General features: G+C 44.7%; 1 protein-coding gene across 2 annotated transcripts in view; it reads left to right on the top strand.

Annotated features, from left to right (window-relative positions):
* The first annotated feature begins 9,968 nt into the window (after positions 1-9,968).
* Positions 9,969-24,943, top strand: part of HSPA9 (heat shock protein family A (Hsp70) member 9) — a 42,497-nt gene continuing 27,522 nt past the window's right edge. The window contains exons 1-3 of one of the 2 annotated variants that reach the window (XM_042984833.1): positions 9,969-10,055; positions 16,237-16,276; positions 18,594-18,637. In XM_042984833.1, the coding sequence (XP_042840767.1) occupies positions 16,242-16,276; positions 18,594-18,637 (79 nt within the window). In that variant the 5' untranslated portion in view covers positions 9,969-10,055; positions 16,237-16,241. Of the gene's footprint in view, positions 10,056-16,236; positions 16,277-18,590; positions 18,638-24,943 lie in introns of both variants that reach the window. The other variant, XM_042984830.1, reaches the window with a different exon arrangement.

Genomic DNA, 24,943 nt, shown 5'->3' with positions numbered 1-24,943 from the left:
TTTCTTGCTGGGCGGTCTAGAGTTAGAGTCAACTGTGGATCAGGGTAGTAAATTCAAGTTCCTTCTCTCATAGAGTATGAAAAGCCATCTGAGACATTCCCAGTCCCTGACCCAAACCCCAATGCATCCTTCATTACCTTTAGTACCTGAGGAATTGCTAAGGCTAAGCAAAGTCCCACAAAGTCACTTACACAAACCCATTCAACTCTCCCTTGAAGTTACTAATGCCAAGAGCAACCATTAGGTTGATAAGGGAGCATAAGGCAAGCAGAGGGCAAAGTACAGGATAACAGCACCCGTCTGCCCAGGTGGGATATATATGATAATACCCAGACAATCCTGGCTGCCCAAGAACAGGGGAAAGGAAAGAAAGCAAATGGTTGACTGATAGAGATCACAGTCATGCAGGACAGGAGTCTCCTTCAGTTTATAGATAACTTAGTAAACTGCAAGAAAAAGTCAATCTTATCCATAGCCTAATCTCCAGAAACCTATAGACTCTGTTTCCTGGAGCCCTAATTTCACCCTAATCAAGATGTAAGGGGGTTTAAGTGCTTGCCATGGTGATATGGGCAACAAAGGCAAATGAAAAATCAAATTCCCTAACTGCCTACAGCCCATTGACAAGTCCTTGAAATCGGCAAAATGACCTTCCTCTAGGAGCTCAGCCACCTCGATGATGACATTTTGCTAGGAGCAAAAGGGAATCTTGGCTTAACATTATCCTGACCTCCCAGGATCTTGTGAATCTCCTTAAACACATAAAAACTCCTTTGCAAACCTCCTTTATCTTTAACTCCCTAATATATGTTGGCAATTATACTCCAAGCATATGGCCCCTGATATACATCTGAAGAGTCTCATGACTGAGGTTTTACTAAACAGTAAACAGGAAAATTATATTTTCCTAACAACAGCTAGCCCCTCAAGGTCCTGGAAACCTTGCTTCCAAATTCCTTAGAGACTCATGCTGTCCCTAACCTGAAGGTCTACAATCAGTCACTCTTTACAACCCTAGGGTGGCTCTTTCTGACCACAGGTCCTGTCCCTGTGCTTTAATAAAGTCACTTTTTGGGGAGTGCCTGGGTGGCTCAGTTGGTTAAGTGTCCAACTTCAGCTCAGGTCATGATCTCGCAGTCAGTGGTTTGAGCTCCACGTCGGGCTCTGTGCTGACAGCTCAAAGCCTGGAGCCTGCTTCAGATTCTGCGTCTCCCTCTCTCTCTGCTCTTCCCCTACTCATGCTCTGTCTCTCTCTCTCTGTCTCACAAAAATGATTAAATATTTTTAAAAATTTTTAAATAAATAAAATAAAATCACTTTTTTGCACCAAAGATGTCTTCAAGAATTGTTTCTTGGCCATTGCCTCATAGCCCCCATCACCCCAAAACCCCATTAAGGGAACTTGATGCTCCATAAAGGAAAAGTGAGTCTGGGTTGAGGGCTTCAAATTTAGGTTTTTTTGAAACTGAAGGTGTAGCTGAAGAGTGAATGAAGTCTGGGTATGCTGATTATGCTCAAATACAGCCCCCCCCCCAAAAACTACCCTTTCCTATATGGTCTTTCTTGCTTGTTCCTAATTATGATTTTAATTTTAGTGATTCACACTCCCATCAATTTCACAATAACCTGTTCCATGTCTTTTAGCCATTGTACTTAAGAAGTGGGGGCAGGATGTACTTCTTCACTCATATGTTTAGTATAACTTGGGCAGAGCTAAGACTCCTCTGACCCAGGCTCTACCTGCCTCTAACAGATTAGTTCATTCAAACAATTTCTAAATTTGGGGAAATCAGGGATACCTCTGCCGTCCAGGTGCAGGTACACTTGCAGGATGACAGAATTTTAACCTCCCCTGGAGCCCTGGAGCAGGCTGAAGCCAACAGAGAAGCCTGCTTATCAGCATCCCAGGGCAAGAAGGAAGTTGACAACACCAGGAGGTAAAATACACAAGGGTTAGGGAAGACCAAGTGGGTCTTTTGAGAATAAAGATATTCAGAGAGGAAAATGACCAAAGACGGGGACAAAAGGGCCAGAAAATAAAGAGGACAAGAAAAAGAGGAGGGAGAACATATAGATAGGAAGGATCACACAGGTGAAAACAGTGAAGAGGGGAAGGGCTGAAGGGCTGGAGGAGAAGGGCCAATCCCATCTGTCCACATGCTAATTTGCTTGAGAGGAGGGGCATTCTCATACTTTTTTACTCCTCATATAGCCCCCCCTTCAAAGTGCTCAATAAATACTTATTAATTCCAGCATTGTTAATGGACAAAGCTTTCAAGAATCCAAGTGTCTGGTTGGTCATAATCCTGGGCCTGGTTCTGGCCTTCATAGCACTGTCTCATTTTTCTTTCCATCCTAGGCTCTCAAATGTGTCTGTTAGAGGCAGGATTTCAGGCTGTGGTAGATTTGGAGTCAGCAGGGTCTACAAAGGAGCAAAACTGCTTTCTGTGCTGGGCCCATGCACCACAAAGGAGGCCACAGACAATGGCTAATTCATCGAGTTATGATATTCCCCCACTTCTCCCAACTCAAAATAAATAATTCCCTTTGGCTGGATGCAGAGGAGATTGAAATGAAGAATTGTTCACAAGGATGCCTGGTCTCCACTTTGTCTCCCCTTGCAGAGAGGGCGTCTTCACTAGAACTCCACATCAATTTCAACACAAGGGGCTACTACCCCAGGCTATGTCCTTGATCCAGCCTCTCTCTCTCTCTGTCCCCTTCAGGTAGCTAGTGGCTTCACTGTCTCTTCCCTGCTCTCTGGCTTGGCTTCTTCTAAGGGAAATTAGGAATGCTCCAGATATTATCTGCTCTGCTAGGCTTCTCAGTGGCTTGGTGAAGTTTCCAACTCTTTCCCTTGTAGTTCTCCATACCTACCTACCCCTTGTGTTATGTTGGTAGAGATCTCCTTTTTAATAAATTCTTATTTGCTCTCCTTTCAGTTCTGTAGTGAAATCCAGGGCTAATAGTGAAATAAGACATGTAAAAAAAATCCTTCATAGTCTAGATGACTAGTCCCCAACTTCCAGCCCTCTTTTCTCCTAACTAAAATATCCTAGAGCCTCTGAGTTTTCAGTATAGGCCCCATTGTAACCTCTTTGAGCTCTGCCATCTATCTCTGGAAAAGCACTGAATATAGCAAGAGGCTACGAGCATGCTGACATCTGCTCGTCAGCAAGCCAGAAATGATGGCTTCAATTTCCTTTCTCATTTCATTTATTCCCAGGCTGCTCCCTCCCCACCTTCATAGGCCAATTCTTATTCCAAACAATCAGAGTAATAAAACTATTCTCCATCATTCATCAGGTTGCACGCTTCCTCCCCATCACACATGCCTTCATGCCCTCTCTTCGCCTCTTCCCATCACCTTCCTTTTTTCCCTTTGCCTCCTCTCCCTCACTCCTTCCAGAGGGAATTCACGGTTATTGCCCTTCCTCAAAGTCCTACACTCTTAACATTGGCGATCACAATGCTAAATACACCCTTTATGATATGCTTTGCATTTACTGATTTCCTCATGCCAATGTCTCAGGCTATATATCTATCAGCCCTACAAAACCTGCTGTCCCAGGGTGGACTGAAAAATCCCAAGGGCATTCATGAGCCATAACCCAGTTGGGTTTATCCTCCCCCATTCCAACAATAGGAATTATCATTTCTGAGCTGGGCTAACCCCAAATGCCAAAGCATTCACCCTATAGACTGAGTCTATATCAGAAGCCAAGAATTTTGTGAGGAGAGACCTTCTGTAGGTACCTATGTAATCATTCCTCTTGTCAGCAAGCCTTGACATCCTTGGGCAGTAAATATAAAGAGATGGAATTCAGCATGTGGGGTAAGGCATAGCGCTTGGAGTCAAAACCCGTATTTAAGTTCTTCCCTGACACTTATTACCTGCATGAACTTGGTTAAGCTATTTAACTTCTCTATGCCTTAGTTGTAAGAGTAATACCTCCCTGATTGTAAGGACTATATAAGAATATGTATGTGTGTAAAGCATCTAATGCAGTGCCTGGGACGTGACGGCCACCCAATAAATGTTAGAAATTATTATGATCATTAATAAACATGAAGAAGTCAGATAAACTGTTCAAACACATTATAGACTCTTAAATACAGCCTCACTTTTTTCTTTCAGTATTGCCTTCAGGAGTTGCTTTAATGAATTGCTAGAAAGGAGTGATTTATAAGTACCATATTGTTGCAATGCAAATCAATACTTCAAAGAAGTGAAAAGTAACTTGTTTTCTTGAGCGGGGATAAACATTCCCCTTAGGATCTTGTTTACAAACTCAACTATTTTGTAAGCAAATAGCACTAAGATGAACTCCAGCTCTTATTTAGGTGAAATGATCACAAAATTATATTCCTAAACTCTTGACTAAATGAGGGTCTTACCCTATCAAAAAAGGAGCCATTGTTCACTGAAATGCCCTAATTTCAAAAGTACAAGAAAAAAATGACAATCTTGAGGTTTTTCCTTTTATATATCTTTATTTTAATCTTGCAAAATTGGGGCAATGGCCAGACTATTACACAAAAGCTGTCAATTTTAAGTTGTTCATGTGTGAGTTATCCAAGGCAGATACCTAACCACCTTGTGTTTGCTTGTTTCTGTTTTATCTGCCCTTTATCTTTAGTGTTCCTCAAGCACGCACACGCGCATACACACACACACACACACACACACACACACACACACACACCCCAAAGCAAAAGGAGCCCAGAACTGCCTATTCTGGTAGCTATAGAAGAAGATGTTAATCCCTGGGAAAAGTATCTTTATTCCTTTCCCCCACCTAGCTCCAGGTCTCCCTTTCCTGAATACCACGCAGGGAAGGAAGAGAAAGCAGGAGGAAGGAAGGAAAGGAAATCATGGTATATGTACCCCAGCCCAGCAGTGCAGGCTGTGAGAAACAGAAGGCTCCTTCTCCCTGTGTGCTGGCATCTCTCTTGCCATTTTACTGAAACTTTGGGTGTTTTTCTCTCTGCAGCACCCACGCTCCCTCCCTTTCTGCCAAACCTCCTTGTTGTGACAGAATGAGAGGCTGGTGGGTTGGGGGAAGGGGAATGAAGCTAGGTAGCCTGAGGGCTGAGTTACAGCTCCCCCTCCAGGAATAGGGTACGGGGGGGGGGGGGGGGGATTGAGCTACAGACAAATCCTAGACGCCCTCTAGGGCTGAACCTCAAACATACCTAGAGCATCTGTATACACACAGAGCTGTGCACACCCCCAAATCACCAGCCCCTCGCCCAGAACTGGAACTCAGCCTGCAAGGCCATGCATTCAATTACACTTACTCAACCCTCTCCTCAAGAGTCTCCACTCAGGGCACCCAAGGGATCCTTTCCAGGGCTCCAGAAGCACATAGACATAAGCCCTGGGAAGTGTGCTGGGCCTCCTTGCTCCCCTCAGGCTCAGCTAATGTCCAGGGCTTGTCTGAGGGAAAGGCCCCTCTATATGAACAAAGGAGAAAGGATTCGAGTTCCTATCAAAGCTCTCTCAAAGCTCCAGAAGAACCAGCCTATGAAATACAGGGGATGCATCTGAACTCTAGGCTGAAGTAAAGAGGACCCAACATTGCCAGGCTAAGATCCTAATCAGGAAAATCAAAAGGACATTCTCAACTGTTTGCAATGAGTCTATACAAGTTCTACTGCTAGGAGTCAGTCTAAGATGGACCCAATCTTCCTTCCTAGCCGCTGCTAGGCAAGTGTACTACCTTCCTGCCTCCCTAAATCCTTCTCTTTATTATGCATCTACACTATTCCTTGTACTTTATGCTTTTTTTTTTTTTTTTTTTTTTAAGTAATCTCTATGTCCATCACGGAGCCTGAACTCACAATCCTGAGATCAAGAGTCACATGCTCTCCAGAAGAGCCAGCCAGGTACCCCATTATTCTATTTTACTTCAAATAACTCCACAAGGTGCTATTGTAGAGAAAGGTGAGAAAGTTTAAGGCTCAAGCTTGAGGGATTTTTCATGCTCCAAATTAAGCAGCTAGCAAGTGAAAGAGCCAGTATTCACCCCCATGCCTGGCTAACTCCAAAACCTTTGCCCTTTCTACTGCTTCTCCAGACCATTCCACTGGGGAGCCCTCTCACCTGCCTCTGAGTCAATGTGAGGCCACCATCAGGTGGTGAAGATAGTGTTGGAATAGGTAGAAGAAGAAGAACCTGCTTGTTGACATTTTTCTAAGAAAGAAAAAAGGTAGTACAGCTTGGATCTGCTGACCTTCTGCTTGACCTCCAAACATTATAGGATGGGGTCAGCTCCTTTGGATCAGGGCCCTGCCCAGGGTAGGCAGTAGTACCCAGTGTCAATGGGTGGTTCACTAACGGCTATTTCTCCTTCAGGACCCCACATTTTCTGGGCTGGTATATGCTGCATGGCTGTAAAAAGCCAAGCCCCGGACATGCAAAGAATGTGTTGATTCAGAAACATTTAAAAAATTAATCAGCACATGGTGATGCAGGCTGTTTGTTCAGGGCAATGTGCCGCCTAAGCTGCAATGTGCCAAACTCCCTCCTTTCCTTTTCCCCAGCTCCTCCTCCTCCCCAGGTCCTGGCTGTTACTCATGTCATTCTAGCAGTCAGAGTCCTGTTCCCTCATTTCCTCAGGGGTGACTATTTGCAAAACTCAACCTGCCAACTCAGCAGCTTCTCCAGGTGGGAGGGGGGGAGGGGGGGAATGGGGGGAGTGTGTCTTGTTCTTAAACTGACAAGTGGTGAATCCATTGCTTTCACTACCTTCTGGAACAGGTCTTAGGAGGACAGGTATTCAGTTTTGCATCTGCTTTCAGGAAGCAGGCATGAGCGGCAATCCTTGAGGCAAGAACTACAGATTGGGCTTTGTGGAGGATGACCAAACTAGACATTATTCCTTCTGGAGGGGCTGCCATCAAAAGTTTATCTCATCTTATCTCCTTCCAAATAAGGGTGCTTTTCCCTTCAGCCCAAACACAATTCATTCAACTACTCAGTTATTCAACAAGTATTTATTGAGCACCTAAGTATTTATGAGCCAGAAACTGTTCCAAGTGCAGGGATATGCTGGTAAAAGACAGAAAAGCATCATGCTTTCATGGCACTTGCATTCTAGTGGGAGAAGGCAGATAAGAAATGAGTAAACCAATAATCAGTGCCAGGATGAATATCAAATAAGAGGATATTATAGAGCAGGGATTGGATCAGCAAACTATGGCCTGCTTCCAGTTTTGTAAATAAAATTTATAAAGTAAATAAAGAATGCTCAGCAGGGGCCTACTTTATTTTCTCTCTTTTTCTTTGTATTTTTAAATTAATTTTTGAATAGATAATATATTCAATGAGTCTAAATTTAAACGAAAAAATAGAAAACGATGTGCAGAGAAGCCTCTCTACCAGCTCTGTTTCCTAGCTCTCCAGTTTCCCTCCCTATAAACAACGAATGTTAATTTCTTGTGCATCCTTCCAGAGAAATTTATCATATAAAAAGCAAATACATGTGTATAGTCTATATTTTCACCCCACGGAAGCTATTTTAAACTGGGAGATCAGGAAAGACTTAGAATTTAGTTTAAGACTCAAATGATACGAAGGTGGCAGCCAGGCAAAGATCTCAGAGCAGCAGCTCCCAGGGTTCTGGAATAGCTAATACAAAAGCCCTGAAGCTAGAACGGACTTGGCAGGTCCAAAGATGAGAAAGGAGGCTAATGTGTTTGGGGCACACTGGGCCAGAGGGCAGTGAACTGAGATAAGTTGGAGAGAAATTAGGAAGCAGAACAAGTCTCCTTTTTAAAAAAAAAAAAAAGTTTTTAATGTTTATTTTTGAGAGAGGGAGAGAGACAGAGTGAGCATGGGGAGGGGCAGAAGGAGAGGGAGACACAGAATCCGAAGCAGGCTCCAGGCTCCGAGCTGTCAGCACAGAGCCCAATGTAGGGCTCAAAACCATGGACCATGAGATCATGACCTAAGCCGAAGTCGGACGCTTAACTGACTGTGCCACCCAGGTGCCCCCTTTTAAGGGTGCTTTAGTGTCCTTATATAACCCTCTGAGTTTCCACACTGGGGTGAGAGGCAAGTCGCTCCTGACATCTAACTCTAGTCTTCTTTGCATCCTCTTGTGCCTTAAAAGGGAACCACTCTGTCTTTTAATAACAGAATTCATCTGTATCTGCTGCATACATCTGTATGAGCATGGAGAAAGGTATGGTGCAGGACAAGCGTATGGAAGGGGGTGCAGGGCTAACATGATTAGTGTTTCTAGAAGCAGGTCTTGCAATCAAAATTCTCAATCTAGGGGCTTGGTAAGGCTCTGTAAAGATGATGATTATCAATCTGAATTGAGCAGATGGGTCCTTTCCTGGTGGTGAAGACAAAGAGTAATAACTCTCCACCCAAAGCTCTGCTTTGCACAAAGCAGGGAATTTTCAACTTATGTGATAGTTACATGACCACAAAGTTTCAGTCTCAGGTTTTCTGGAACACCTGCCATGTGTTTGATATTTTAGGAAAATCAATTGAAGTAGAGAACCTAGTCCCTAAACTGAAGGAGTTTATAATCCAGCTGGGGAAAGAGAACTTGAACTTGAGAAACAATAGTACATTAACCTAGAGGGTGCCTCCTAGTTCAGAAAAGCTAGAAACCAACATGATCAAGAACTGTCAAAGAAGCCCTCAAGTGAAGGTGAATTAAGAGCTGAGTCTTAAGGGCGAGAGCAGATATGAATAAAAATAATGATATCTTTAATGTTTATTTATTTTGAGAGAGATAGAGAGCCTGCACAATGGTGGGGGAGGGGCAGAGAGAGAGAGAGAAGGAGAGAGGGAATCCCAAGCAGGCTCCACATTGTCAGTGCAGAGCCCAACGTGGGGCTCCATCTCGTGAACCATGAGATCATGTCCTGAACCAAAATTAAGAGCAGCACACTTAACCGACTGAGTCACCCAAGGGCCCGTTTGAGAAATGATATCTTGATTAAAAGGAGATCATATGAATAAAGAGACAGCAATTGGTACAGTAATGCTCAATAACTGGAAGCCGCTGCTGCTTCTTCTTCCTATTATTGCTACTTACAGTTTATAAAACACTTGCTAATATGTCACTTCATCTTATATTTACAATAACACTGTGATTGGGTAGGGCAGGTGTTACTGTTTCCATTTTACAGGTGAAGAAAATGAGGCTCAGGATGATTAAATACATTGCCCAAGTCCCAAAACAGAAACTAAAACCCAGGTGCTTTGAGTTTAATAGCACAAGATTTCTTTATTGTGGGGAGGAGAGCAGCAGGAAATTCAAGCAGGAAGAACAGGAGGAACCAGAGAAAGAAGCAGGGTGCCTTGCTACACTGAATTACATGTCATTTGCACCAGGAGCTCTCACTCTGTCTCTCTTCAAAGGAGCCTACAATCTCTCTGCCTTCTCCCCTCCATTGGCCCCATTTTCCCAGATCACAAGTCCCAGCTCAGGAAAAGGAGAGACTTATTGGTGGGCAAGCTCAAGAGAGTAGGAACACTGAGCAAGAGAAATTCACCACTTCTACAATCTCATTAGCACTGCAGACATACACACACATGCCATCACATCTGCAAGTTGTCAATGGTAAGTTATTAAGCCTGAGGCCTGAAGTAAATTAGGCCATGTCTCACAGAAACAGGTTATGTTACTCATATTAAGTATTTGTGTGGATTAAAATGCCATCTACTGTTTTGTGAGTCTTGTCTCAGGATCCTGCTGAGTGGCTGGAAGGGCTATCTTCCACACCCTGGCTCCAACCTACCTGAGCACATTGGCCGATGCTCCCAGAGGGGACTGGCTGAGATGAGCTACCCACCACTGTCTACCAGAGTCAGGCTATAAGGCCCCGGGGCAAGGGGCTTCAGTGGCTGCCTTTGGAATGAGGCTGCCTTCCAGGGTTGCCCCTGGCAACCAAACTGCTCCAGTAGCAGTTCATTTCTCAGAGGAGACTTGGGAACTGGAGGAGGTCGCTAACCTACAGGATGCAGGGAGTATATCAGTCGCCGTCCTCCTTTCCTCCTCCCAGTCTGAGTTCCCACTCCCATGAAGAGTGTAAGTGCTTTCCCTTTACCTGTCTACCTCAGCTCAACAGGATCAGCCTGAGATTCTCCCTGAGGACAGGGAGAATCTCAAACCAGTCTGGTTTGCCCTGCAGCAGAGATCTGGGTACCCGACACATCCTTGGCCAATTCCTGCCATACACCACATGCCCTCAAATGACTAACACCTTTTCACAGTTTCACTCTTTCTCCAGGAAGCCTACCTTGACTTGCCCCCTGGGCCCCAGGCAGGGGGATAGGTGCCCACCCCCACCTCCCCGGCCCCACCGTGAAAGCTTAAGCATCACTCTACCATAGCACACATCACTCTGTGTATTTATCTATTTTTATTAGCTCCTTAAGATCAAGGTACTGTGTCTTATCCTAGCAGAGGGCCTGGCATACAGGAGGCAGAAATAAATACTTCTTGAATGGAAAAATGAATGAATGAGAACACAAGATTCTGACAGAGGGAAACAGGGGAGGTGGGCAGGCGCTTTTCAAGCACTGGCTGCATCATATACAGAGCACAGAGGGCTTTAGAATGATTCAGCTTCATCTAGAATGTAGGACATGAGGAAGGAGCAATGAAGGTAGATCAGGACCATGCAGGACAGTCTTGAAAACTGAATTAAACATTTGGGACAGGAGAGTGGCAAGCTCGAAGCAGTGTTTTAAGAAGACATATCTGGCCAGGTGTGCAGGATAGACCTCAGGGGAGAGCCAGCTGGGCAGGGAGACTGGTCAGACGGCTGTTCTGACAGTCCAGATTTGACATGTAAAGGGTCTAGACAAGAGGAGGCTTGGGAGCCGGAGGGCGTCACTTGTCACTACAAGGGAAAATGTAAGCAAGAAATAAACCACCTAGCCCTGGTGGATGGCTTCTTCATGCTGCCTAGGAACGTCAGCAACTGCCTGACCTTGCTTAATTAGCATCATGTGGTTGCCATCTGAGCAGACTGGCCACTGAGCACTTTGCTCTCTGCAGAAATCTTAGCTGCCATCCTAAGTGCTGCTGTTACTTGAAGGGCACTTAGTGATAGTGGGGTGGAGGGGAAGTTGAGGAGAGCATTTTCCAAACCAGTGGTCCTGGAACCGTGGTCCACTGTATATTAGTAGGCATCTTGCAAAGAAAACAATTGAGTTCTCTGCTCAGGTAATTTTGGGAGACTCCGGATTCAACAAAAGGCAAAGGTGTTTCTTTCCTCTAATATCTCAAGGGGGCCATATGCCCCCTCCCTGCACCTCATCTTTATTGACTTACATGGCAGTAGAGCCTTTTCCGTGCCACACCCATTTGCAGCCCCTAAAGGAACATCACAAAACAGCTGAAGACTCTGAAATCAAATTGGTTGGCTTGCCTCCCGAAAGATGCTTCTGGACTACATATGTAGAGCACACTGCCCGCGTGCCCACGGCCCTGGCTTAGAAGAGTAATTTCACCTACCGCCCTACCTCAGAAGCCCTACAAAATCTGCTTACTAGCTGTGGCTCTGAAGCCACTCTGCCTGGATTCAAATACTAGCTCTACCATTTACTAGCTACGCAGCCTCGCTGTGTTTCAGTTTCCTTATCTACACAATGGGGAAAATAGAACCAACTTCAGTGGGGTTGTTTGGAGGATTATATTAGTGAGATAAGCCCTGAAGAGCATGTAGCACTGTGCTTGGTGCATAGTAATCCCTCAGTAAATGTTAGGTGCTCTTTTTATCTTAGGAAGCCAAGTATCCTGTGATGACAGCCCAAGCCCTCCAGCCATAGCTCTGAAGTGAGGCATCCTAGTAAGGCCTGTTGCAAACAAGAGAAAGGGGGGGGGGGGGGGAGGGGTCGTCTCATCCTCTCTTTGCAGAAGCAGGAATGGAACATAGGGCTATATGACTAACAGGGGAGTGAAATCATAGAACCAGGATATATGGCTGGGCCTGAAGAGTCACAGCAAACAAAGGGGTTCACAATCTGTGTCTCCCTCTGCATGCCAAGATTCCCACCTTCTGGTGTCCCAGGTTGCCCTTCTTTACCAGAGAAGCATCAGACCCTCAGGTATTTCAAGCCAGTGGCTTCCCGGCTGGAGTACTATGACCAAGATCTGTTTCTACCGACAGAACATTCCAACATCAAAGGAGTGTTTTTCCTTACACCAACAACCAATTCTCCAACTCTCTGGACACCAGCCAACTGTCCTAAACTTAATTCTGATACTACCTGGAGTTAGCCTCAGATCTCACAAGGGCTCAGTCTCATAAGACTGCCCCCACTTCAAATGCCAATCACAAATCTCTGGCCACTTCTACTTCTGACCAACCAGTTACAAATTGGGGGTTCCTACAGCCCCCTCTCCAGATGCAATACTTTGCTATAACAGCTCACAGAACTAAGGAAAGCACTTTACTTACCTTTACTGGTTTATTAACAGAGGACATTATAAAGGATACAATGAACAGACAGATGAAGAGGTACACAGAGTGAGGTCCAGAAGGGTCCTGAGCATAGGAGCTTCTGTCCCCATGGATTTGGGGTCCATCATCCTCCTGACACAAGGGTGCATTCACCAAACTGGAAGCTCTCTGAACCTTTTCATTTAGGAGCTTTAATAGAGGTTTCATTACATAGGCATGATAGATTACTCAATCTCCAGCTCCTCCTCCCTCTTCAGAGGTTGGGTGGAGTACGGATGAAAGTTCTAGGCCTCTAATTGAGGCTTAGTCCTTCTGGTGGCTAGCCCCATCCTGAAGCTATCTAAAGTCCCACTAAGAGTTGCCTCATTAGAACAAAAGAGGCTCCTGTCACTCTGGAAATTCCAAGCAATTTAGAAGCACTGTGTCGGAAACAACAAATGCTGCTATAACCCCCATCAGTCAGGAAATTACAAGGGTTTTAGGAGCTCTTTGTCAGGAATTGGGGACAATGATCAAATATATGTTTCTTATTATGCCACAAACTTAAGGTACAAACTTAAGAGGTGTTTACACACTCTTACTGTGTGGGTAAGAAGCTCATGTCACATCCTCCATGACTACAGGAGACACCACTTCACTGCGTCTTTTACTCTCCCTTCATCTCTCCTTGCCCTCACCACACACATATCTTTCCAGTGTTTAACTTGAACCCAACAGCTTTCACACATTCCAAGGAGACGCCTTTGGATTTGGAAGGCAGAATGAAGGAATAGGGAAGTAATTCTTTCTACCAATTTAGCCTTTTACAAAGGGCTTTTTTTTTTAAGAGAGAGAGAGAGTGGACGTGTGAGCAGAGGAGGGGGGCAGAGGGGGGAGGGAGGGAGGGGGAGAGAGAGAGACAGAGAGAGAGAGATTGAAAATCTCAAGTAGGCTCCACGCCCAGTGTGGATCCCAATGTAGGGCTGGATCCCAAGACCCTGAGATCATGACCTGAGCCAAAATTAAGAGTCAGGAGGCTTAACCAACTGAGCTACCCAGGTTCCCCTACAAAGTGCTTTTATGCACATTACCTGATTTTGATAATAGCCCTCTGATAAAGGTGTTATTATTCCCATTTTAGAAGTAAAACACTAAAGTTTAAATAATGTCAAATAATGGGACACCTGGGTGGCTCAGTCAGTTAAGCGTCCAACTCTGGTTCAGGTCATGATCTCACATTCCATGAGTTAGAGCCCCGCATCAGTTTCTGTACTGTCAGCACAGAGCCTGGAACTGTTTCAGATTCTGTGTCTCCCTCTCTCTCTGCCCCTCCTTCACTTGCACTCTGTCTCTCTGTCTCAAAAATAAACATTAAAAAAATAAAATAAAGAACTAAATAATAGCCCAAGGTCAAACAGCTATATGAAGTAGAATCAGGACCTGACCCCAGCACTTTAGACCTCTAAGCTAGGGAACTGTTCACTATACCCTCCAATGTGGTCTCCCCCCCATATTCAAGAAGCACGGCCTTGATCTGACTGAGACCTTGTCTCTGGGCAGGTCACATTCAGTTCTGTGGATTTGTGGGGGTGCAGCACCCCCAAATACCTCGCTCTGGCTCCAGAAATGACTTTTGAGAGGAGGTGAGCTGGTGAAGGCATTCAGGGATGCCAGAAGCAAAGTCTTGGATCAGAGCTGCTTTGTTCCCTCTTGTAGCACATTCTCCTCTGGGGAAATCTCCAGCAGCTGTGATATGGTTGGGTTCAATATTCTGCCCTGATGTGGTCTGACAAGCAGCTAAAAAGCTGGAGTGGGAAAATGCTAAGACTGAAAATCCCTCTGTGGAAATGTGGTTACTTGTTACTACCCTCTGTGTTCTGTGTACCAGGGACTCAGGAAGTCCCAGGCAGGACTATCTGATAGGTTCTGAATCTCATTCATAAGCCACAGTAAGAGGCATGCACCCTTCTCTAGCCTTCAGAGCGGTCAACCCAAATGCCCTCAGGCAAAAGATGGCTGTCTGCTTCCTTTGTTTTCATCTTTAGATATGTCCCTCCTCTCCTCCTACAGTGGGGACCAGTTTCTTCTCACTCAGGAACCAGCTTCTAAATCCTGAGACTCACTTTCTTTCTCTCCTCACCTCTCCTCAACTACCAGCTTTGTCACAGAATCTCTCAGAGGACACCCCCAAATCCCTGTTTTTATCCTCTGAATTCCAGGACCTACAATTTCTTCATTACAGTGAGAGAGGACAGATTCCTTCTCATCTTGCTTATGCTGTGGGCATGAGAAGACAAGTGGTTTGAGCCCTCACTCTACCTTACCCATATTACTACCCTTTACAGCTCTACCTCAGCTGTCAAAGCCTGTGATGGCACACAGACTAAGGGAAACACACAAGTTCCCCCAAGGGACATGGAGGAAAGCTCCAAGCTTTTTACATTTCTCCCAACACACATACACATTCAACTCTCCCTCTCTCTTCCTCACTCCCTCCCTACAAGGAGATGTTAATGGAGTCGTCTATTGAATGCAGCAGCTGCCAGAAATGTTAGGCTGACTGGGCAGAGGGCCTGAACCCATTTATTCCAAACTACAGCCCCCATCACATATCTCATGTTTTTATCTTTTAATTTCCACATTGTGCCTCAGCCAGGTCACTGAATGCTAACTCCTGGTATGAGAGCCCACATGTTTCCCTGGAGTATACACTGATGTCTGCCTGTCTACCAGCCACAAAAGTAGGGCATGAAGATGTGGGAGGGAGGATGGGAGGAAGGGTAAGTCCGCACACATCTCCCAAAGTCCATTCATATCCAAGAAAATGTTCCTTAAAAAGCCCCAATTGTGGAACCTTTCTTTGACATTTGTCTATAATTGTGACAATTTACTAAAATGTCAAAAAGTCTAAAAGCCACTCTCAAGGAAACACTGCCTGTTTCTGAAGACTCTGAACCTGAGACCAGCCAGCACCCACCAGTCATTGCCACCTCGTAGCTGCCTTGTCCTCCATCTTGAGTTATTTGAAAGTCATACATTTTATCAGCTGTTCAGAATAAAGACAACAAAACAATTTTAATTACAGGATGGGAAAATCCTAGAATATTAGCTGTGTATAATCTGGCAAATTATGGGAACATGACTTGGTCACGGGCGGAACTCTTGCTTAACACAGGAATGTGCTTCAGCTCTTGGTTCTTCTTTCTCCCAGCTTTTTCTTTGACCTACAATTCTCAGAGGATCCATTCCACAGATATAACTCAGTGCCACTATGTTCCAGCCTGCTCCTCCTGGCACAGCCCTTGGATTCAAGATAAGATTACCTCTTCCTTGTGGTTTTCTGACACTCCCAGCTGATTCCCTGGATACTGTGGTCAGAGGCTCCTCAAACCAGCTAGACTGACGGGAGCCTTTCTTCAATCTGAGCTTGCCTTTCTTCACACCTGAGTCTAGAAAGGGCTGTTCACAACTGACTGCTGAATCCATAATCTGTGTTTCATAAGAAATTTCATTTGAATGAGCTAGATGTACTCTACAGTTAAGAGGAGAATGGACAATACACACTGTAATGGGCACAGATTCCCAAGCATCACTTCCTTAGGGAATCAGTCTCTCCCATTCCCTAGTTATTCTAAGACCACATTATTCTGGAGGGACAAGACGCTCCCTACAACTCCAGGGGTAAGGACACAATCCACACCTAGCCCATTAAATTACTTTGCAGCCAAAAAAAAAAAAAAATTACTTTGCAGCAACTGGTTCAGAGAAGGATATACGACCCAGACCACACTAATCATAGTCTTTTCTGTGTTTTTGCAGGAGCTATGGGAAATGATACATGCTTTCTCCCTCTAGAATGGTGAGTTCTAAGGATAGCACTGTTTTGGGGCTGCTGGTGGCCATATGGCTGCCACGTGTAGAGAACCTGCCTAAGAGTAAAGCTATGCAGGAGTAAGCAAAGCTAAGTGATGGAAGTAGTCTACACCTTGATGCACCATTTAAACTCATGGATTTAGTCTTCCTGAAGCAAGTCTACTCTTTGCTGGAGATGTTTGGGAAAAAAGGCAGATAGCTGCCTTTCACTCATCTGTTATTGGGTCCCTAAACTACCTCGGTTTTATTCCCTCTCACAAAATATATAAGGAGAAAAGTTATGGAAATGGATGAGAGTTGTCAAAAATTGCCCCCTTTACCTCCATATCTAAACACAAGATCCCAGATCTCTTGAGAACAAGAATGAGGAGCCACTTTCATTCTAAAAATACTGAGTCAACTCAGTATTTGAGGCATGTCCCTAAATCAGTGGGAATATCTGGAGAGAAGGATTTACTGTGCTCTCACATTTTCCTTTGGCCACTATCAATGGAGATGGGTCAAGATATGTCAGTGGCACACCAGGACTCAGTGATATGTCAGAGAGTTCTCTGCTCCTTTGCCAACTCCATCCCTTCCCATCCTCTCTGTTAATGTGAAGGAAGTTAAGTTCTAAGGGGTTACCAGAAGCAGTTAAGTAACTGTTTTGTAGAGGCTTCCTTGGAAGAATCTAAGAATTCACCCTTATTCTCGCAAGAGGGAGCCAGTCCCAAATCTCACAGACTCTGATGATGAAGCCTGGATTTGGAGAAGAAAGCAGGAAGTACAGAAGGAAGAAAGAGGGAAACCAAAGAGAACGATTACCAAAAAAGAGTGAAAAAGAATCTCCCAAGCACAAAATAGCAATAAGAAGAAGCCAACAGATTGAGTGAAACGTACCAGAACCCGAGCACCTAAAGCCCCCACAACAGCAGGCAGTTCCTGGGCAGGTGCTGAGCTTCTCCTTTCAGATGACTCTGGACCCTGCTCTGGGGAGGTGAAGCCTGGCCAGCTCCCAAACAGAGCACAGACCTGCACAACTGACTAGCTGTCTAGTCATGGCTCCAGGGTTCTTGCAATCAAGATGCTTCCATAATTGGTTAAATCCGTGGAACCTCAGCCTGTGGTTCTGAGCTAACAAGGCTACTTAAATCCTTGCTGGCACCACTGTCTGCCAGATGCCTGCTGAAGAAGCCACCTATTGCCAGAACACATCCTCATCTTCTCTCAGCGGACCTCTACTCATCTATACTTTTTGGACAGAGGAATAGAGGGTATTGTTCCCAATGTTCATAATCATTGGGCATTAATCATCATCACTAAAATCACAAAGTTATTTGGGTTACTCAATACTCTACCACTTGGGAGAGGTGCTCTTAAGTTTGGTTCCCTAGAAGCAGAGCTCAAGAGAGGATTCAGGTAATATGATTTATTGAGGTGTGCCCTTAGGAGAAAGAATGAAAAAAGCAGGAGATGGCAGGAAAGAAGAATGTGGTTGCAGCTTTGTTTGGCTTCTGCCTGATCCCACAGGGGAGCTCAAGAACATAAATAACACCAAAGAATTGATCCTTCCTTGAGGTGAAGGGGGTGAAAGTGATAGGGAAGTACAGATAGGGTCTCCCATCCACCAAGCAATTTTCTTGAGAAGGGGGCATCTGTGAGCTACTTAGAACCCAATACAGCAGCTGGAGACATGATACTCTGATGTGGTAAAGATGCATTCTGGCAGGAGTACTGACAGCATCCACCAGGGCTCCTGTATTAGTTAGCTCTGGCTGACATCACAAATTACCATAGAGTGTGTGGCTTCAATTTATTTTCTCATAGTTCTGGAGGCTGGAAATCTGAGGTCAGGGTATCAGTGTGGCTAAGTTCTTACAAGGGCTTTCTTCCTGGTTTGCACATGTCCACCTTCTTGGTGTGTGCTCACAAGGGGCCTGGGGAGGTGAGTTAAACAACAAGCCCTCTGATGTCTCCTCTTATAAGGGCACTAATTCCATCATGAGAGCCCCACCCTCATAACCTCTAAACAACACCATCTAAACCTAAATACCTCTCAAAGGCCCTTCCCCAAATACCATCACATGGGGGGTTAGGGCTTTAATCATCTGAATTTTAGGGGAATACAATCCAATCCATAGCAGCTACCATTCTGTAAACAGGGAAAAGAGACAAGAGTTAGCCAGATTTGTTCCAGAAGAGCCATTTCCCTTGCACCTAAGTTCTTCTGGAACCCCATCTATGGACTGACGCAGAAGAAAGAAGTTAAATCTTGACGGGCTGAGCCAGGCCTAGGATCTCCCAACAGCTTCTTTTGTCAGCAGGTGCTGTTTCCTGTCCTGTGATTGTCTGCAAGCCTTAGTCCTTGGTAAGTATTCTGTAGGTGACAGCAGAGGCATCTGTGTGCCATCCTATCCAACTTAGTCTTTGAAGCTCCCAAGCAGAGCCATTAATATTCTCTTCAGTCACAGACAGTTCTCTTCAGCCTTTGTTAGTCTCATTTTCTTCCCTTCAGACTTTCTCATCAAGAGCAGAAGCTTCCTTGTTCTTAAAACCTTTTCTTCTCTTCAAAGAGCTCTGGGCTCCAGGGAGGCCTGTGGCCAACTTGCCAGACACCTCTGGATTCCCAATGAAGAACAGATTGCCTCCTGCTCTGCAGCTCAGGACCCAAGCACTTCTGACTCCCCTCATCTAAGGATTGAGCAAAGGACCAAGTAGGATGCCCCCTTCCCTCTAGGTAGTCCTCTAGGTAGGATTAGGCATTGGGTTATTGAGGCTATCCTGCTTAGTTCCCCAGTCTACCACTACTTCTGGATTTGGGTTATTCAGACAGAGGAATTCAGCAGGAAGTATCACTAGCCCTGCCCTTGAGAGTAGGAATCCATCCACTGGCCACCCTCCATTTTGGAGCCCCTTTCCATTCATTTGGGAGGAGATGGGGAGGACCCTCCATTTCACAGATGGAGCCCTATAGGGGCAGAAAAGAGTTCTCAATGAGAATGCCATTCATGCCTCTTGTATTTATTAAGAGCTATCACACACACAGCTGTGTGGTGGGTTCCTAGAAAAGTGAAGAAGTAATCTCAGGGAAGCTTAAATGCTACTACTGGCCCCAAAGTAAATTTCTTTAGCAATCTACAGATTTTAATAAGAGGGACTCAGGTGCTGGCAGTTCACTCAGAGATGAGTAAGTCAGGCAGACAGTAATTCAGTTTCGTTGTTGAAACTCTCCTTTGAAGGCTTCTCTTTCCTTCCAAGAACTACTGGTTGTATTCCTTTATCTTCCCCAAGGTTTTCCAGGATGAGAGGACTGTGCCATATTCCCCCACTGCCCAGGACTTGATTCTGACATTTCTACATCTTTCCTTCACTTATGCCCTACAGTTGTCTCAAGCATACAAGTACTCACTCCTTACAACTGCTTCTGCAGTAATTCCAGAGAGGCACATGAAAACAACTTTCCCAGGATTATATTTTACTAAATTCCTCTGCAGACAAATGGTTATAGCAATAGGGTGCAATCATTTGTATTCATTTCACTGTCCCAGTGGATCCAGCATCACTGGGCATACCAGCCCAGGTGGACACAGAGGCACACAGAAAAGGTCTGCGACTCCATCTGCTGGCTTGCCAGCAGCTCGGAGTGCAGCCTTTGAATTCCTTGCAAGACAGGCTCTGGCTCTGAACCAGGAGACCAAGATGTCTTTTCATCATGATAGAATACAGATATTCAGCCATTTTATCAAAAGTGATGACATCTACCCTTCCAAACTTAAACCCACAGACACAGACAACAAATACAGCTGGAAAACACAGAACCAAGGAATATTGATCTAATAGGAGCTGCCTCTGCTCTGAGAAGCATTGCTTTGCGGCTATAACAGGGACCTGCATCGAACAAGAAGACAGCTCCAAACCAAGGGGGGGTGGGAGGGGTTAGGATGGAGTTGACAAAAACACTGATGAAATTGGGCATTTTCTTTTCTTCTTTCCATCAAGCCCTTCATCTCTACTTGCCTTGTGTATGAAAAATGCTGCTTCTGCAGATTATTTAACTATTCCCCGGGGCCTGTGATCTATCCAGAGTCATCTTTTATCCTCACAATTTCTAGTTTATCTATCTTACTGTGAGGTGAGGAAAAGATGGGGGTCCATTTTATTTTATTATTTTTTTAAGTTTTATTTATTTATTTTGAGAGAATGAGCATGAGTCGGGGAGAGGGGCAGCGGTGGGAGGACAGGGAGAGAGAGAGAGAGAGAGAGAGAGAGAGAGAGAGAGAGAGAGAGAGAGAGAGAGAATGAATCCCAAGCAGGCTCCATGCTCAGCACAGAGCCTGATAGAGGTCTTGATCCCATGACACTGGGATCATAACCTGAGCCAAAATCAAGAGATGGATGCCTAACTGACTGAGCCACCCAGGTGCCCTTATGGGAGTCCATCTTACAGATAAGGACAATTAAGCTTCCTTAACAGAAGACAGAAAGAGAAAACGATATTACCTACCATTACTCAAAAATTAATTACTTGGTTCTTGGGGCACCTGGGTGGCCCAGTCTGTTGAGCGTCCAGCTTTTGATTTCAGTTCAGGTCTTGATCTTAAGGTTGTGAGTTCAAGCCCTCCATTGGATTCCACATTGAGTGTGGAGCCTATAAGAAAGACAGAAAGAAAGAAAGAAAGAAAGAAAGAAAGAAAGAAAGAAAGAAAGAGAGAGAGAAGGGGGAAAAAAGAAATTATGCACTTGGTTCTTGATATCCCTACATGGTATTATGTATTTGCAAGTTTCAACAGAGACTCTACTCTGCAGTATCCATGTCATAGTAAAGTGAAGTGCCAGCAAAGATTCTGGCAAATTCTATAAGTTTTCATACAAAACAGTTGAAAGGCAGTTACGAAACTCTAAAACCTTCACCCAAATCAAGGGTAAAAAAAGTTGTTGGATATTAAGAGAAAGTGTTTTTTTTTTTTTAATGTTTATTTATTTAGAGAGAGTGTGCAATCACGAAAGAGCAAGTTTGTTAATAAGGGAGGGGTTAGAGAAAGAGAGGTGGAGAGAGATTCCTAAGCAGGCTCCTCGCTGTCAGCACAGAGCCCAACGTGGGGCTTGATCTCACGAATCATGAGATCATGACCTGAGCCGAAATCAAGAGTCAGATGCTTAACCAACTGAGCTACCCAGGCACCCCAAAAGAAAGTTTTTGAAAAAGATGTATTTGGTGAGAAATTTTGGTGTCCTGTGGGTACTCCTCTCCAAAGAAAGAGGGGTACCTGCATTTCACCACAAGCCTAATGAGAAGGGCCTCAAGGGGACCCCTCAGAGAGCTTGCTATGTGTCTTTGTCAATTAGAGGGGTAGAACGGACTAATTTCTGACTCCAGCCCAAGAAATACAGGGACCACTATATGGGCTGGCGGCTGCTTTGTCATGCTGGGATCTGCCCATAGTCACAGGGCTTGAGTGAGCAAAGAACCTGTTTCTCATGTAAAAACTGGAAATGGAATGTTGAATTATTAGGGGCTATAGAGGAAGAAAGCAACTGAGAGAGGACAGTGTAAAAAAAAAAAGCAGTGTCGCATACTTGTCCAGGTCAAGCGTGTATGTGCATATGTGTGGAGGGGACTTCAGATCTCTGAAGAACCCACAAGAGTACCCCAAGAAAATGCCTGATTTAAACTTTGGCCCCTCCTACACCTGTTGGGATGAGCACTGGGTGTTGTATGGAAACCAATTTGACAATAAATTTCATATTAAAAAAAACACCTTTGGCCCCTCCTGGCTTTAAAAAAAAGCCAGCTTCAACAACATGAAATAAGTACAAAATTTCTTGCCACCTCTTACTTTCTTGCTATAGTCCTGAATGGCTCAGAAATTTCAGGGAAGTAACAAGGACCATACTTCCTCTCTTCACTGTCATAAAGCCCCAGATTGGGGAGCACAAATAACTTAATCTTGAAGAAATCTGCAAACACTGACAGTACCTGGGCTGAACATGTTAAGTACGTAACTAGATCATGTTTTACTGCATAAAGTCACTATAGGGCTTCCTGATTACCTGCAAGAAAAGCATTTGTTCAGAAGTGGAATTAGGACCATCAATGCAGAGCAGTTTTAAAGTAACAGTGGGAACCAAAAACAAAGTTTCTTTTATGATTATACCTTATGAGTCCTACTTGTCATTGTTCCAATTACAATTGTAAAAGCTGTTCCTCCACCTTTCCCCCACCCTCAACCTTACCTTTACTATAAAAATAATAAGTGTGCCTTGGAGGCTCTGTTTTAAGTGTCTGTCTCCTGATTTAGGATCAGGTCATGATCTCATGGTTCCTGAGATCGGGCCCCACATTGGCAGCACAGAGCCTGCTTGGGATTCTTTCTCCCTCTCTCTCTCTCCCCTCCTGCACTTGTACTGTGCTCTCTCTCTCTCCCCCTCGCTCTCAAAAAAAAAAAAAAAAAAAAAAAGTAATAAAAACACCACCAAAGGGGTCATAACAAGAGGAGCTATTGTCAGAACTAATAATTCTCTTTGACTTAACAGCACTCTTAATGTCTTTGTGGAAAAGGAGGCCTATGGACTCGAGTTCTGCCTACTTCTCCATTTCTTCTTAATTTCCCAAGCATCCCCTATTCCTTTCTGTCACTCCACAGTATGTACCACAGTTTTGAGGGAGACTACTTCTACTTCTTCTTCTTTTTTTTAAGTAAGCTCTACACCCAAAGTGGGGCTTGAACTCATGACTCTGAGATCAAGAGTCACATGCTCTACCGACTGAGCCAGCCAGGCACCCCTGAGGGAAACTACTTTTAACAGTGTCCTAAAATTTCCTGTGTTGTCACAGTCCTGCCCCACATCCTGCCCATCCTCAGGGATAACACAAAGGTCAGAAGATATGATGACAGCTTCACACCCTCTTCCATGACAACATTTATCTTCTCAATTTTCCCCTAGAGTCCACAGTGGATGAGATACATACACATACACCCACATACAAAAATTGTATACATGAATTCTCTGCCCTCCAGGGAAGTAAAACTTAAGACAGCTAACATTAAACACACATGCATAAATGTATAAATATGTATAAATAACAGAAAACAAATACATGAACAGCAGGGGTAATGCATGATTGAGATGGGAAGCAGAATCCGCCAGTCAACAAATGTTTTACTGAACAGCTACTAGATGTTAGACATTGAGCTAGGTTCTGGCAATACAATTTTGAACAGAAAAGACACATTCCCTGCACAGACATGGAGCTTTCAAAATGCCAGAGAAAATAAACACTAAACAACTATTTACTAAAAAGTAGGTTAATGAATGAATAAAAGTGTATGAGGTGCTGTGTAAGATAATACATGGGACGGGCCTGAGCATTAGGAACCTAATCTAGTGGGAGTTTGAGAAGCTTGCCTACACCAGTGACATTTCAAATGGGTCCTGGAAGCTGAGTAGGGTTAGACAGATGGCTGGTGGGGAGAAGAGGGACCTAGGAGAAGAAAGGGCAAATGGGAAGGCAGAAGCTACACATTCAAGGAACTGAAAGAAGGCCTGTGTGGCTAGACTGGGTCTTTCTATGAAGCAGCGGGAAAGGGGCCAAGTAAGAAGACTGAAGAGATCAGCAGGAAGCTGGGGATTTTCAGTGTTGATTCAGAACAAAGCAGGTGAAAATTATAGGATATAAGATTCAAAGGACTGGAAGGAACTTTAAAGGTTATCTAGTCCAACCACCCAGATGCTGCTGGAATCCTGTCTGCCCATTCCCTACCTCTGGATCAACATGAATGGAGGCCAGAAAGGGCCTACATGGGATCACAGGAGACTGGTGTCAGGGAGCAAGTGAAATACCCATGGAGCCCCAAAGGCTGAGGCAGAAGGGTTCTTGGCTTCATTTCTCTGTCCCCAGAGTAGGAGTTGGAGCTGCCAGGTTCATCGGCCTATCTGTGTGAAAACACCCTGACAGCATTAGCCAAAGTGAAGGGGATGGCAGCCATTCATGTTTATTAACCACAGCTTGGTGGGCGGAGAATTACTCTGAGCAGGTGTCAGGGAGATTGGTTTGTTCAAGAGAGTTTGGCTAGTTTGCACTCACAACAGAGAACCCTATTGTGGAGGGCCAGGCAAGGCAGCCTATAGTAATGCCAAAGGAGAGAAAAACCAGTGTGCCCATCACCCAGAGGAGTTCTGGCCTGTTCACTCTAATACTGGAATTTGTTCATCACTGCTAGGGTGCATGTTTCTTGTGCTAGAGGCAGGACATGGAGGCTACTCCTTCATGGTACAAAGCAATTAAACATTCATGTTTCCATGGTAGTAGTGAAGCCTGCTCCCCCCACACCCACCATTTCCCTTCCTTTTCCTGCTTCTCACTATATGGCAGGGTTTGGTATGCTCAGTAAGGGTCCCATGTCCTTGCCATCATCGTCACTAATCAGCATTTAGTAAGCACTCTACACTATGAAGAGCTTCATGGTGGCTCAGGATACAGGAAAGTAGAGGTCTCTATACTTAAGAGGCTCATAAATCTAGATGAGGAAGGCCTAAACATGCACCAGAAGATGAACCATAACCTCAAGTACCAAATGGATATAGAAGGAAAAAACGAGGCTTTATGGAAAACTAGATGGCTGTAGAATCACTATGGAACTAGATCACTTGATAATCCCCAAGCTCTCTGAAG

This window comes from Panthera tigris, chromosome A1, assembly GCF_018350195.1.
Source record: "Panthera tigris isolate Pti1 chromosome A1, P.tigris_Pti1_mat1.1, whole genome shotgun sequence".
Taxonomy (NCBI): Eukaryota; Metazoa; Chordata; class Mammalia; order Carnivora; family Felidae; genus Panthera; species Panthera tigris.
Note: the sequence above shows the minus strand (reverse complement) of the source record. Positions and strands in the feature narration are given on the sequence as shown.